This window comes from Sinohyriopsis cumingii, chromosome 18, assembly GCF_028554795.1.
Source record: "Sinohyriopsis cumingii isolate HCF-2022 chromosome 18, ASM2855479v2, whole genome shotgun sequence".
NCBI classification, from domain to species: Eukaryota; Metazoa; Mollusca; class Bivalvia; order Unionida; family Unionidae; genus Sinohyriopsis; species Sinohyriopsis cumingii.
The window spans coordinates 91,761,343-91,776,455 of NC_142978.1; the positions used below are offsets into that span (position 1 = coordinate 91,761,343).

Genomic DNA, 15,113 nt, shown 5'->3' on the forward strand with positions numbered 1-15,113 from the left:
TCGAGTTTATTACAGATATCATTGATGCACCAGGTATTGATGATATTGATGGCGACGTTAACAATCTAGTCGTGTACGATGATGTTATGTTAGACAATCAAAAAAACCCAGCTAGGATATTTTCCAGAGGCAGGCATAAAAACACTGACGTGATATATGTCACTCAACGATACACTCAGATTCCAAAAGTAATCAGAGACAACTGTAATATTCTTGCTGTATTCAACGGCGTTGATACACACACGCTACGAAATATTTGGCAGACATGGTGCGGCGGTGACATGGACTTTAATGTTTTTCGAAACTTTTTTAGTCATGCTCAGTCGACCCCACATGGATTCGTAACGATAAATTTACATGACCCTCGGACACGATATCGTATCGGACTTGACCAAATATTCGGTTAGTTGTAAATAATTTTCATTGTAAATAACCACTTAGCAGCGGGGGGGGGGGGGGGGCGATGACATCGACGCGGTCGTCGATGTGCTTACCGGACGCTGACGACGCTGGGATCGACGCGCAGAAGGTATTAATTAAACCAAATGACGTCCGGACGATCCCCTCGACGACGACGTCGTTTTTTTTTTACCAGGCGCTGACGACACTAGATCGTTGAGTGCAGAAAGTATTAATTAAGCCAAATGACGTTTGGACAAAATGTGGGGATTCGCCCCCCCTGCTGCTCCTGAATAATACACTGGGTCTTACTAACCCAAAATTAGCATACAGCTAATAAAATACAAATGTGGAGATGCACTCCGTCACCCGTGCACCATATACGCTCCACAGCTCCTCCGAATCAATTTCACAACTGATATAGACTCCGGACCCTCGGAATACTATGATCACTTGAACATTAGACCCTCCGGACACTTGAAATATTAGACCCTCCGGACCCCCTGGTCCTTTGACGGCTCTACAGCTGGGTCACCTTAGTCCCTCTGGACACTCCGGACGTTAGACATTAGACGCTCCGGCACCTTAAACGCTCCGGACACACGGACGTTTCTACCCTCTGACAACACCGGACACCCCGGATATTCCTACCATCAAAACACTCACTCAGCTGAAAATATACCCGATACAGTGTACTAAACTTGTTACAGACATAACGTAAGGACGTTATACATGGTAAGTTATAAAGATTATATTATTATGGCAATTACAAAACAGAGGTTCAATAGTAAACCTAACCCTGCTCGATAAGACAATAGTAAACAACTTTTTTAAAAAAAATGTAACTTTACATTACCAATACAAATCCTGCACTACGTCGCAACAAGAATAAAAAATGCACGCATTATGGTATGTAAAGAAAACTATAACAAACATGCAAAGGTAAATATGGTACTACACTAGTTATCACTTAAAACCCAAAAATTACCTACCCCTACAGCTGGAGTTGTGCGAATCCTTTAAGCAGGCCGCTTGCTGACAAAACCATTAGTATTGTAAAGGTCCTTTACATGTAGTAACGTATTTATACCTTTAGAATTTTCGTTATTCTTTATCAAAGGCACCTTGCACGTGTGGCACAGGACGAATCGTACTCACGATTTCGAAATACATAGACCATATTATAATCACCCTCGGGTATCGTTGTACAGAGAAAAGAAACGAAACCCGAGTACATGTATTTAATTAACAACATTTACACCATTCCGTGACAGTATCTGAGGAGAAACTGTCCATCGTACCCGGAGAAATTGTTAGCCATCACTGTGGCATTGGTATGACAATCTCCGTAACGTTCGATGTCCTCTTTGCTCCACGATGCTTTGTTCCGTATTGTATCTGAGGAGAAACTGTCCATCGTACCCGGAGAAATTGTTAGCCATCAATGTGGCATTGGTATGACAATCTCCGTAACGTTAGATGTCCTCTTTGCTCCACGATAGGGTCTAAGATCTATTGGGCGAAATCGGCCAACGGGCACGGTTCCCAAAAGATTTGTTCACGTCCTCCACGAATCGTTCTGCAGTCAGGGCAATGTCTAAAGTTCGGTTCTTGTATGCACTTCTTGCACGCTCGATGAGCCACGCAGAAATCAGGAACGTGAATGCCAGCCTCTTGCATGCATTCGAAATCGAAAACGATGAAATTGCCTATCTTGTGGTCGTCTTCTTCCTGTTGTGGTTGGTATTTTTGAATGTAGTATTAGTGTTCCAAGTCTTCAGTTTGGTGACAAATGTGATATCATTTCTTTCCCGGACATACGTGAGCCTTGGCACAATATGTACGACAAGTAGGGCACAATATCAGGAGTTGACAAGCACTTCCGCTGTTAACCTTGCGTCTTCAGATGTTGTTGGTAAAAGGTAGGGATCTGACAAGCAGGGCAATGGACTCGTTGTTGTCCTTCCTCAGGATAGGGTTTAGAAGCCAAACATCCCTCACATTTTGATCCACAATGCTTGTGTTGCTCTCGTTTGTTATAGCCATAGTTGCATTGCTCACAATAATATTTTTATTCCAGGAATCCCGCGATACTGGTAATGGCATCGAAATGTTCATTGTGATGATAAACGTGAATGTATTTTCCGTCTTTGAAATTGTTGCCTCGAAACAACAGAGGTCCTAGCACTTCTTGAGGGTGTATTTTCAATGTATAGAGTGGAGCCAAGATGTCTTGCAATTTTTGCTTTTCAGGAGTGGAGCAGTGTGTGTCTCTCAATAGGCCCGCTTGCTGTAACACAAGTTCTGCTTCTCTTCGTTGTTTGGCTCGGTCCGATCGTTCAATACTTTTCTAGGCTCTTTTCTAGTCTGCTGTGTCGTTCTTGTCGGCATACGTTCGTCCCACCACGATGGCACGGGCTAAACCCATCTGATTTTGAGGGTTGTTAATTTGGACGATACTTGTTTTGGTGCTTTGAAGGTCGTCCACCAATAACCCTATTTTGCTTCAGGTCCATTGGGGAAGAGAAACGTAGAGCATGTGCAGTGTCGTTTTTCCATCTGTAATGTGAAACCTTTCGTTGGACTGCAACTTGTGTTGAATCTTGTCGATGACTTTGGAAGGTGTCAATTCTGCTGGTCTGCTAAACTTAGTCCAAACGCGGAACTTCAGACTGTCGTAATCAATTCAAAGAGTCAAACGATTGTCTTCTTTGGCTTGACATTTTCGTTTCAATGTTTTTAACAAAGAATCCCACACATTGGTGATGAATTCTTCTGCATTCTCCAGTGGTACGTTGGATTTTAAATCTTTAAACGTCATAGTGTGCTTGTAGGCTGTGTCTCTAAATTTGTTAGAGTAGCGTTTGTGCGTCTCTCGAATGTGGTAGTATTTTTCAGGGTCTATTGGTAGAGGACTTTGGTTTGGTATTGACTCTCTGAGTTTGGATTCTGGTTCACTCATGTCATGTTCAAAATCGCTGGCACGAATTTGAGCCAAGATTCCAGCTACTGTGCGAGGTGATAAGTCAAGTTTCTGCGTCTTACTTTTTTCTTTCTTCACGAAATGATGAGATCGTTTCTCCTTGATTGCCAAAAGTCAAATGACAATATTTTGAACGCTTTGGACCCATTTATATCCATGTCAGACCAGTGTCTTGCCTATATAAAGTACAAGTGTCTTCCCTTCCATTATATATTTCACTCTCAATTCTACCATGAAGATGGAACTTCTGATCAGAGCTTTGCGAGGTTCTCCTCCGACAAGCCGACGGACTACTCCCCTTCCTTTCCAGCTAAAAGTCAAGATACTTGCTATATCTGTCAGAAGAAACGGCATTGGTCTTCATAATGTCCAGACCGTCAAAAAAGCAAGACAATTGTCAAAAGAGACAAAAGTCAACATACCTGATATCATTGTCAAGAGAAAGGACATCGGTCTTCAGACTGCCCTAAGGAACATCATGAGCAGGAGGCATAGCTGATTCTATGCAAGAAGAAGAAGAGGTAACCTCCCACAAGGAAGAACCCAGACACGTTCAGAAAGAGAAGAAAAGAAGAGAAGAAAATGAGGAAGCAGATGAGAAAAAACCAATGACAGTGAAGAAATTTAAAAAAGGAGAGAGTGAAATAAAACAAAAAAGTCGATGAACTTTTTAAAGTGTTGTGTTGTGACATTGGATTGTAGATTTGTACCAGAATATACCAGAAATATAACGTATCTGTCTCTTGGGTTTGAATTTTTAGAATAAAGGCCTACACTCACGCACTGATACACGTAGATTTTGGAAAAAAAGCCATTTTGAGTTTTAAATTGATTTAGGCAATTTGACTAGTATCTCTTTTGTGTATGTGTGGATAGTATATAATAGGTCATTTTCTTACCTTCTGTGTGGATAGTAGATATTGTTTTGTTTCTTCCCGTCTGTGTCGATAGTAGATAGTACGTGAAGTAATTGTACGGGATGTTTTCCTTCACTTGTTTATTTGTGTATTTGTTTGTTTATGTCTATCTAGTGATATGTCCCGCCCCGCCAGGCGATGTTTATGATTGTTGGTCAATCAAGCGCAGAAGTTCGTTCCCGCCCGTTCTATCCAGTTCTATGTCTCGCCCCGCCAAGTATTATTTGATTCGTATAGTTTCACCGTTGACCTTGCTGAACTTACCCGCTTGGCGGGACGGAACTTAACGTTATTTTTTCCACCACTGTAGTTGCTTGGCCCAATTGACGTCAGCCATTTGCCACATTGTTGCAACATTGTTGTCAATGTCCAGCACCGTGACGTCAACCCATATGTTCCATTTCCCTTGTCGCTAAATCACCGTGAATAGCTATTACGCTTGGCTAAGCGGGACATATCACTTTATATAACGTCTGACGAACATTGTTGCCAATGTCCAGTACCGTGACGTCACCCTACTTGTTCCATTCCTGTTGCCCTTATACAAGCCCACTATTTTTGTCCATATACAGACCCATTATTTCCATGTTCAATTCCCCTTGTTGATAAACAGCCACATGGATTTTGTCCCTGTTAAATTCCCCTCGTCGTTAAACAACCCCAATGATTTTTTTCCATGTTAAATTCCCCTTCCCGCTAAACAGTCCTAGGGGATTTTGTCCATGTTAAATTCTCCTTGAGGTTAAACATCCCCAGGAATATTCTTCACGTCGAAATTCACTTGAGGCTAAATAGTCCCAGCAATATTCCACAAGTTAAATTCCCCTTGTCCGTCTATAGTCCCACCCATGTTAAATTTACCCATGTTAAGTTCCCATTGAGGTTATAGTGTCCCACGAGCTTTTTGACTGGGATTTCCCTTGAGGCTAGGGAGTCCCAATCCCTTGTCGCTATGTTCAATTCCCCATTCACTCCATGCTAAATTCCCTAGTCACCAGAGTCGATATACCCCTTTTTAACATTGAATTCCCCTTGTCACTTGAGTGTCCCACATCACTAATAGCATCATATTTGTTACTTTGTTCTAGGGGCTTGTTATAGTAACGAATATCATTGCTCAAACGGCCACTGCATTGCGAGTTACCTGACCTGTAATAGATACAACCCGTGCGGGGATTCTTCAGACTGCCATATTTCTGGAGGAGTCGTCGCTGGAATTGTTATTGGTGGTATTGTCTTCATCAGTATCGTGACTGTCGCCCTTATCTTACTTAGAAGACGCCGACCAATGCCATATGGACATGTAAAGATTTTCTCTCTCTGTCACTCACCCACCCACCCACTCACCCACTCACCCACCCACTTACACACACACACATACAAACACACACACACCCGAAATAACACATTCTCAATGAATCTTTTTAAAATTGCGTTCGACTCCGGAAACTAAGTTTCCGCACGTTTCATTAATAGGCCATCCAGAATCGATAACATTCTCTGCATCCTCTGGTTACCTCTTCCGCCAAGACTACTTCTCGTCGTCAACGGAGTTATCAAGGTTGTAAGAACTTATGTTTTACTTGATATACGCAAAAGCTTATCGATTGGTTGAAAACACAAGTACTAAACAAGGTAATACCCATTTAATTGTCTCTATGATACGTTGCTTAACAGTACACAATGAAATGTTGTTATGGTTCTACGGTCATCAACTAAGTAACAGAAAGAATTATTCCCAAAAATTTAAGAGTAACCTTCAGTATTATGAACTAAATCTAAAGAAATTGCAAAAGTTCTATCACAAGTTTTATATAATTGAATGTTCCAGATCCTCGAATCTACTGGACTGACAACAGTCGTGATGTATCAAAATGGCATAGTCCAAATCTTGTTCGAATAATTCACGCCAGTTCCAGGATAATATTTTAGTCCATTGAGCACTTTCTAATTCCAATAGATTGTCTTAACAAATATTTTCTCCCAAATAATATCTAAGCACAATATTAAATATATATGCAGACTAATGTTACAAGGAGAATATAAGGAATAATAATGAAACAATTGTCTAGCCGTATATACAAGCAAAAGGGGTGAAAACACATTTTGCGCGCCTGCTCGTTACATGGCATTTTGCAAATATCCCACATCTTGAAAGAAACGACCTGACCCTACCCCATCCAATGGGAAAGATCTTAATTCTTCCAGGAACCCATGTGATCCAACCAGCCAATGATAAATTATCTCAAACTTGTAAACATGTTTTATTATTAATATTATTATTATTAATGATCGCGAATACCTACGAAAACACCTATTTATAGATCATACAAATGTACACTCTTAATATCTTAAAACAGAATTTTGTATCCATTTACAAAATTAGCTAGCTCGTATCTTGTTTATAGATGGTCACCACAACATACAGACATGAACAGACATTACACATACTATAATACATCATATACCAATAGTTAAAAAATACAGATATGCATAACAATACACAATAAAACAGTTTCATCACAGAAGTCGTATCGGGTAAGATGAAAGAGTATCAATGATGTAATTTTTGCTTAGTCTTTTGCTTTCGTTTTGCTTATGTTTCCTTCTTATTCCAGTGAAGCAACGACAGTCAGAAATGCTTTTTAATTACACGTTGAAAAGTAATTCAAAGCGGAAGAAATACGGAATCAAAATAAAAGAGAATAAGTTGTTTTCCAAAATGGAAATGCAGAGATTCCACTTAAGTACGCCCGCGTTTATAAAATCGACTCTAACTGCGTAGCTGAAAATGACATGTTTATTAAAATATGATGTCATTAATATGACTTCATTTGTGACCTTTACTGTACAACGAAGTCTGGGAGGAGACAGGACATAAAATGAGATGGTGGTGATTCATGTCTCTTATTAAATAATGAGAAATTCAAATGCTTGTATAACAATTATGCGAAGGATGAAATCACCCAAAATTATAGAAAACTTTCCGAAATCAATAGCATTTACGACCTACTGTAAATCGGCAGCGAAGGCTTTCAGTTCTTGGAAACACGATGTGATCTCAATAGATGTGGCATTCTGGGAAACTTCGACTTAACCTAGTCGAGTGATATAATCAGATTAACATATATGTCCGTCCAGTAGTTCCAAGTTACATGTTTCTAAAGATTATTTGAACAATTCGCAGTTGAGGTGTGTTGCTCGCGGCTGAGTGGTACTTCTGTTTAACTGTGTTTGAAGCCCGAATCTCCTACTGATAAATACTTGGACCCACTCTAATTATAAACAATGTACCATCAGAACTAGGACTGCTAAAGGCTTGGACCCCCCTTGTTGTTAAACAATGTAACGTCAGATCCATGTAGGACTGCACGACATAAATCCACATATCATCATAGAAAAGGCATACCCCATGTGTTCATGTATTATTGTTACCAACAACAATGTCTTGTTTTTGGTGTATTTACCATTTTGGCCAGTAAACCATGTATTTTGTTCAAATGATTTCAGATATGCACAACAGTAACTATACATTGTAGTTACCTCTAACTGAATGGCGATCTAGATTGCATTATGGTCATTCCTAATAGGCATAAATATTTAATGAATGGACACTAGAACAATCAAATAATATATTGTAAGTTTCGAAAACTTCATTGAAAATAACAACGCATTTCATATTCATTTTGAATCAACCCCTATAAATGTATGGCGAACACGTACACATATGTCTTCATACCGTAGTGATCATGTGTGTCACTAAGTGGCCGATGATGTCACGGTTGAGTGACATATAACTTTAAAACAGCATGCGTAAAGGCCGAATTAAAAATTGTGAATGTTTTGGACAATTTTAGGTGATGTTAGGAAACCCAAAAAAGAATTATTGGTTCCACTGAGGGTTGAGTAAATATTTGTACCAATATTTAATAACTGTAATGAATTCAAGGGTCTCATATCCGTTAGAATTAATTGCAATATATAGTTTCTGCTAAACTTATTCGAAGTCATATAACTAAAATACTGCGTGTAAAGACCAAATACGATCCATAAACCTTACATACGGAGCTGCTCAGCCAGGATGGAACCCGCCTCCGCCAACATCATACCCTCAGAGCTATCCGGGATCGCCGCCTCCAACATAGAAACCTTAAAGCATTCAGACGTGGGCAGTATTTGATCAAAACCTCACGTTTACAATTGTACTATCAAGTCTACCATTGAGCTGAGCTGAGCGAGATAGAGAGAGAGATAATATTTGTAATACATATTAAATTTACGCGCATTACCACCATTGCTGTTGTTTCTTCATATATATATTTACATCATTGATTTGTGAAGAGCCAAACGGCTTACTGCAGTCCTATCGATTAATACACCTATCTAGCTATCCCAAACATTGTCCCGCGTTAATGATAATCAGAAAGAAGTACGGCGTCCTGGGCATGATGTAAACATGAAAATTACATCCCGTTTAACTTTCTTTTAAGTATACAAAACGATCTCGTCATGCAAATATTCAATTTTTGTCCCATTTAACTTCCTGTTAAGAATACACAAGTAGCTCATTTGCATAGTGTTAGATAAAAAGTTAAAAATTGAACACTGTTTTGCTACAGGTGTCTTACATTATTGTTTTCCCATATCCATTCTTTTTGATAACATAACTTTATCAACTGCTAGTATAACAAAATGCGTTATTTGATCTTAACATGATAACTGAGCAATTTTCTTGGTGTTTTATCAAAATAGGAAACACATAAAGACATCTTGTCCATTATTCTGTAACTTCTTACATCTAAAATATCCTCCTCAATTCAAAGTTTGAAATGCTTGAATCTCATAGTCATCTCCTGCTCAATTTAAAGTTTGAAATGCTTGCATCTCACAGCCATCTCCAGCTCAATTCAAAGTTTGAGATGCTTGCATCTCAGCCATCTCCAGCTCGATTCAAAGTTTGAAATGTTAGCATTCCACAACAGTATTTGTATGAACAACTGGAGGATGGCAAAGGGACATTAACATAACCCACATGTTTCTTAATTCGCCACTTGGGGGCCAAGGGTTAATCCTATATTAAAATTATCTATTTGTTTGACATGAAGATTATATCAATGTGACAAAAGTGTTTATGGAGACAAGCATTTTATAGTCGAACGTTTATGGGGACAAGTGTAAATGTAATGCTTAAATTTAATCTGCAATCCATCATATCACATACTATCAAACACGTTTCCTGTAGTAAACAATTGCCAATCATCTACTTTTTACGATTATATGGTTTTAAATATCAGTAACGGAAAAGAGCGAGAACCAACAAGTCCTGCAAAATTCAACAAACATTTTTTTCCCCTAGTTTACAAACTGAACATTTAAAAAGAACTTAGTGTTGTTTACTTAAATTCCAAATAGTTCTGAAAGTTCTATCACAAGTCTGAAAGAATAGCGGATTCCAAATGAATTCGAATGGTGTCCGAATGAATTACAATTTTTAATGTGTTGATGTGCCAATAGCTGGGTTGTGGCGATGTGTTAACAGTTTTTGTGTTTCAAAATGATAAAATCCTAAATGTATTTAAATTGATTCATATCAATCACAAAATAGTGATTTAGTCGGAATATGAAAAAGTTATTAATTTAGATAAACAAATCCCCTCAAATTAAAACTGAACACAACAATAATACAGATTAAACCTAGGATGTTAAGGTAGGAATTATGAATCCTGAAGTAAGCAATTTTGTATACCCCACCACTTGACTTAGATCGCAATTACCATTTTAAAATCTAAATGAAAAATTTGTTTCAAGTACCTTCTAAGGTCAGAATCAACATTGTATCTATAACTGAAACTGAAGCAAAAACGTTTACAATTAATAATTATCTTTAAACATAACCTTCAATGATATACACCTGTTATCTATGTATTATGTTGTTTACAAAGTCAATGTTATATTGTCAAGTAGGCTCTAACAGCATATAATCACGAAAAAAAAAATAATTATACTATCCTACAATCCACACCTTGTATCTCTAAGCTTTCATTTAATATTAAAATTTTAAATTTCAATTTTAGACCGGTGTGGCTTCTTTAATTTGGATAAAAATATTTATGGTGCGAAAGATGGACAATGAGAAAGTATACTTTTCTGGATGAGATTGAAAACGATATGTAACATAATGTTCTATATAAATTAAACGGAATGGAGGGAAAGGATGTTATGCATCGGACTAAACTGTTTGTGTTTCTTAAGAAAAAAAATTCTATCTGTAAAAATGCCTACAGATACTATACCTACAATTACGGATGAAGTTTAAATTTTTGTGTGTGGAAGACATAGACATACTCAACCCTTTCCAGAACCGCTTAGATCTTTTGGAAAAGAGATACTGCTCAAATGAAACTAAAACCAAATCCCTCCATAATAATTACCTCTGTTGTATGATAGAATATAAGTATGTTTTGCGTGTATAGTGTGCGTAAACTGCAATTATTTTGAAAGTCTGAGGCATCATTGGAAACGACAAAATTAACTAGAAGAAAAATGTTTCTCATAGGTAAAACAAAGTACAAATTTGACGATTTGAATAGAGAAGTGATAATATGAAATATTTACTTGGCTTTGTTACAATGAGTGACTATGAAAGAAGATGACGTTCTCCATCAAAAAGAAGTAAATTGGGAAACATCAAGTCCAAGAAGTGAACGTTCGTTGGAAACGATATCCATTCCATATGAATGTTTGGATTGCTGCTGTGCAAGTCATGGACCAAAATAAGAAGCAGAAGTAACCACAATGTCGTAAAGACAGCTACATCTTCTCAGAGCTCATCTTTAACAAAATTGAAACACACAAACAACAACTCTGAGGGTATATTTGGAAAACGTGTTCCTACAATCAAATCGTCTTTTTTACCAGACATTTGTGGTGTATTGTGTCATCCAAGCAGGTACTGGAAATTTGAGCTAGCAACAACGAGTTAGATAATTGTAGACTATTTTGCTCAGCAATTGGTTATTGTATTTTCGCGTCCTAGGATGAAATATACCTGCAGTAACTAAGATGGAAGTTTCCCCAACGCCAGTCAATACAAGAACTCCCAATATCACAGTATCGACCCTCTTCTGGAACATTTGAAATATCATTCTTCTTTGACAACGGGTGACTCTTCGGGGACCAGAAGCATCGAACTATGAATAATCAGTTTTAACATTATCAAGTGTAAGTTCTATAGATGTGTTCCTAAGAAACTATTGTTGTTTCACAATCAAATTATCTCAAGCCATTCGGTTGGATCACAAAATTTGCTTCGAAGTTTCTTTTTTAGAAATCGTTTGTTCTACTCCAGACAAGAATGAGGTAAACGATTAAACTACTTTCCTCGTCGAACTATTTTGCAAAAAAGTTCAAGAAAACTTGGACATAAATATGCTCTCATTTACGAATCCAAAATACCACCACCAGCAAATCTCGAATTGAATACCTATTAAATGAGAATTCCTGCAGGCTTTCATTTTAATGCTCAACTATTTCAGCTAATTTTAAAAACTGGTTTGGATTACACTTGAATTTTCTCAATGTAGGATGTTTGTCACTCGTAACAGCCTGAATCACTCCAGAAACCTCGCGGAAGTGTACTGATCTAGTCCCACACAATTGTTCACCGTCTCAGATGTATTTTTCAGACGGTGTAACGATGCCTATCAGATATTCTGCCAGTTTGTTTGCTCATCTTGGTGGAACAACTAACACAGCATGGTATTCAAAAGATATTCAGAGCAACCATCAATTCTACAAGTATTTTTGCTTCCCTATTGAGTTGAATGATGGCCTAAACTTTATGTCCGTGCATTCTGATGTCGTCAATTATAGCGTTGAGAATTTTTACATCCTTACTATGTTTCTGTCGCATTCTGTATTTTGACGTTGTCAGTTTTAGTAGATAGAAAAATCTTGGACAAAATATTGTATTCTGCAAAAGAAAAGTCATAGTGGAACTAAATTTTCGAAAACGATTCTCCAGTGAATAGCATTAGATTTATCTTGTGCAATAAAGAGCAGTTCGACAACTAAGATTTCTTTTAAAGGAGATATGTTAAAATCAAGTTTTCGTACAGTAGAACATATCATAAAACCTGTCGTTACTAGAGGATTGCACGTTTTAAAAGATTCAGATTTGACGCAAGGAAACAAAGTTTGCCTAAATGTAGTCATCCACCAATACGGTTTTAAAGAAACCTTGATGAAAGCAGGTAACATGTGTTGATTGCAACAAGAAAAGGCCTCTTAGAACGCCATGATACCCCTATAAATTATCGTCATGCATCTGGTAATTTAATCAATGTTTCCTCTATGACACAAGAAAGACAAGGCAAAAAGATACGATTTCGATTCTTCACGTAAACATATATCTGCCCAAGAAAAGAATAAGAAGTAAAGAACTGGCATAGAATTGAATATTCTTTATTTACAAACTGTTAAAAAAGAAAACGATGCGCAGAGAATATTGTTCCAATGTATAACTCGATCTGTTTGCCATACCACTGACAATTACGGCAATGCAAGAATACCAATAAGTAGAATTTCGTCCTGCCTCGTCTTTGACAACGGCAGCACCTATTGAATTTAAAATCAAAGGAAAACCAAATATAACATTGATCTGAATAACAGTCACTTGTACCCTAAATCCAAAGTTCTCAAATCGGATAATAGCAATTCAGGCTTGGATGTATGAGTAGCTCCGTTCAACAATTTCATGCATTCGTTGTACTGGTGAGCAGCAGCATAGACACTTGCTCGAAGCGAACGTACTTCGAAATTCTCTTGACTTAAGGAAGATAAGCCCAAAACACATATCTAGATGCTTGAGGGGCATAGAAACTTGTCACTTTTAACAAGTTCAACGACACAGGATTAACTGCAGATAACAATCCTAACAGTTTGGGATTTAATGATTGCCGAAATAAAATCAAACAAGGGCTCATTTTGGAACTAATTGCATTTGGACATGTGGTTGCAAGAAAAGTATGTGTTGAAGTGAGTGTACGAACGCACGTCTGTATCTGAATAGAAGTAGTACTGCGTTCAAATTGACGGATAACTCTAATCAGTACCAAAAGAATATCGAAGAAGCCATATTTTATGTCCACCGTATGGAAGTCGTATTTTATGTCCAGCGTAAGGAAGCCATATTTTATATCCACGTATGGAAGCCACATTTGATGCACAAGGTGTTTGAGTCTCACCGAGATGGGGAACGACATCAGTGAAATTCCGAGCAGAACGACAACGTTGTAAATAGTTTTACCATTGTATGTGTTTTCGAGACCCGTTGAGCCGGAATCATAGTTCCCTAGGCTTTTTGACATTCAAGCTCAACTATAAAATTTTAACTGACATTTAGAACACATCAAGAACTGTTAATCTGTTGCATGACATTTTAAAGGAGCTAAAACATGTGAGACCTAGCCGGAGAGAGAGAGAGAGAGAGAGAGAGAGAGAGAATCCAAGACATCAAAATCTTAAGTGATTATATCAACTCTCATTGCCACTGAGACGCCAACAACAGCAGTTATTAGCAAAACTACTAAAGCAGCAACAACAGGAGCACGACTTACAAGATTTAGAAAGATATATATGATGATGTCAAAGTCTGTATATTTTCTGTTATTAACAAAATAATAAAACACCAACAGGCAAAGACACGCTTAAGTTTTCTTCTTGGTATATTTGTGAAATCGGAATCACAGTGAAATTGTGCAACACATTACAACCCCGACCAAGTCATACCAGACACTTATAAAAATGGTACTAACAGGTGCCTCGTAAGCGCTCAGGTCTGGTGTCTGGATAAATTTTCTGGTTGGGGCATCATGCTACACATCTGCGGCATGATGCCCTAGTGCTATACATGGCTGTAAACTGCCAAACTGCAGACATCATAGCGATATGAATGAAAATGTTTTGAAACTACGTTAAAAATCCAAATCTCACACACACGGAGTTCGTTTTTGCATTGTCTAAGAAATTTAATTAAGGCTTACAAAAAATAGTGTCTATTGTGTAATAGTCATTCATTAAACCAGTTTGAGTCTCCAATAATAATTTATTATCGTCGAGGAATTAAACAATCTAAAATTTAGGTCTATAATTGACAATATCAGTTTGTCACTTTTGTTTTTATTAATTGGCAAAATAATACCTTTAGTCCATCTATATGATACGTAGCTAGTGTTCAGGATTATATTAAAATGTTTTGCATACACAATTGTCATCAGTTGATATTTTTATATATTTATTTTACATACTTTCAATTGAACTTGTTTTATTATTATTTTTAGAATGTTAACGACTTTTAATATTTGTTTCAGCTGTAATCGGGTCATTCAAGCAAGAGTCATAGACAACATCGACCGGTTGCCCCGTTTCTGGGATTACTCGATTGGCATTGTGTTACCTGAGTTTCTATCTATAAAATATTAAAAGAATTCTTGCAGTGTGATACTTTGAATCGTTTTTTACCCCGACATTGTTTATCATCTCCCATCATCTGTTTGGCTCATTGGATTGTAAAGTGTGTATTTTCCATTGCAATAAGTTTTTAAAAAGAGAGTAATGTTTTGCAAGAGATTTCTTACATAGTCTACCAGCAGTTAGCATATTAGATGTACTCGCTGCAGTTTTTCTAAGTTCGTGGATTTTCCTATACAAGTGGTAATGTTTTCTGGCTTTCAATCACTCACATCGCAAGTATTCAGGTTATAGACGCTGAAGAAACTCATGCCGTCGAAGGACCAGAATTATGAAATAACTTT

At 37.5% G+C, this 15,113-nt stretch overlaps 1 protein-coding gene across 1 annotated transcript in view; it reads left to right on the plus strand.

Moving 5' to 3' along the window:
• LOC149777443 (uncharacterized) overlaps positions 1-14,795 on the plus strand; it is a 51,560-nt gene extending 36,765 nt beyond the window's left edge. The window contains exons 4-5 of the mRNA XM_089942077.1: positions 5,388-5,602; positions 14,670-14,795. Of these exons, the coding sequence (XP_089798203.1) occupies positions 5,388-5,602; positions 14,670-14,675 (221 nt within the window). The 3' untranslated portion in view covers positions 14,676-14,795. The remainder of the gene's footprint in view (positions 1-5,387; positions 5,603-14,669) is intronic.
• Positions 14,796-15,113: the final 318 nt, after the last annotated feature.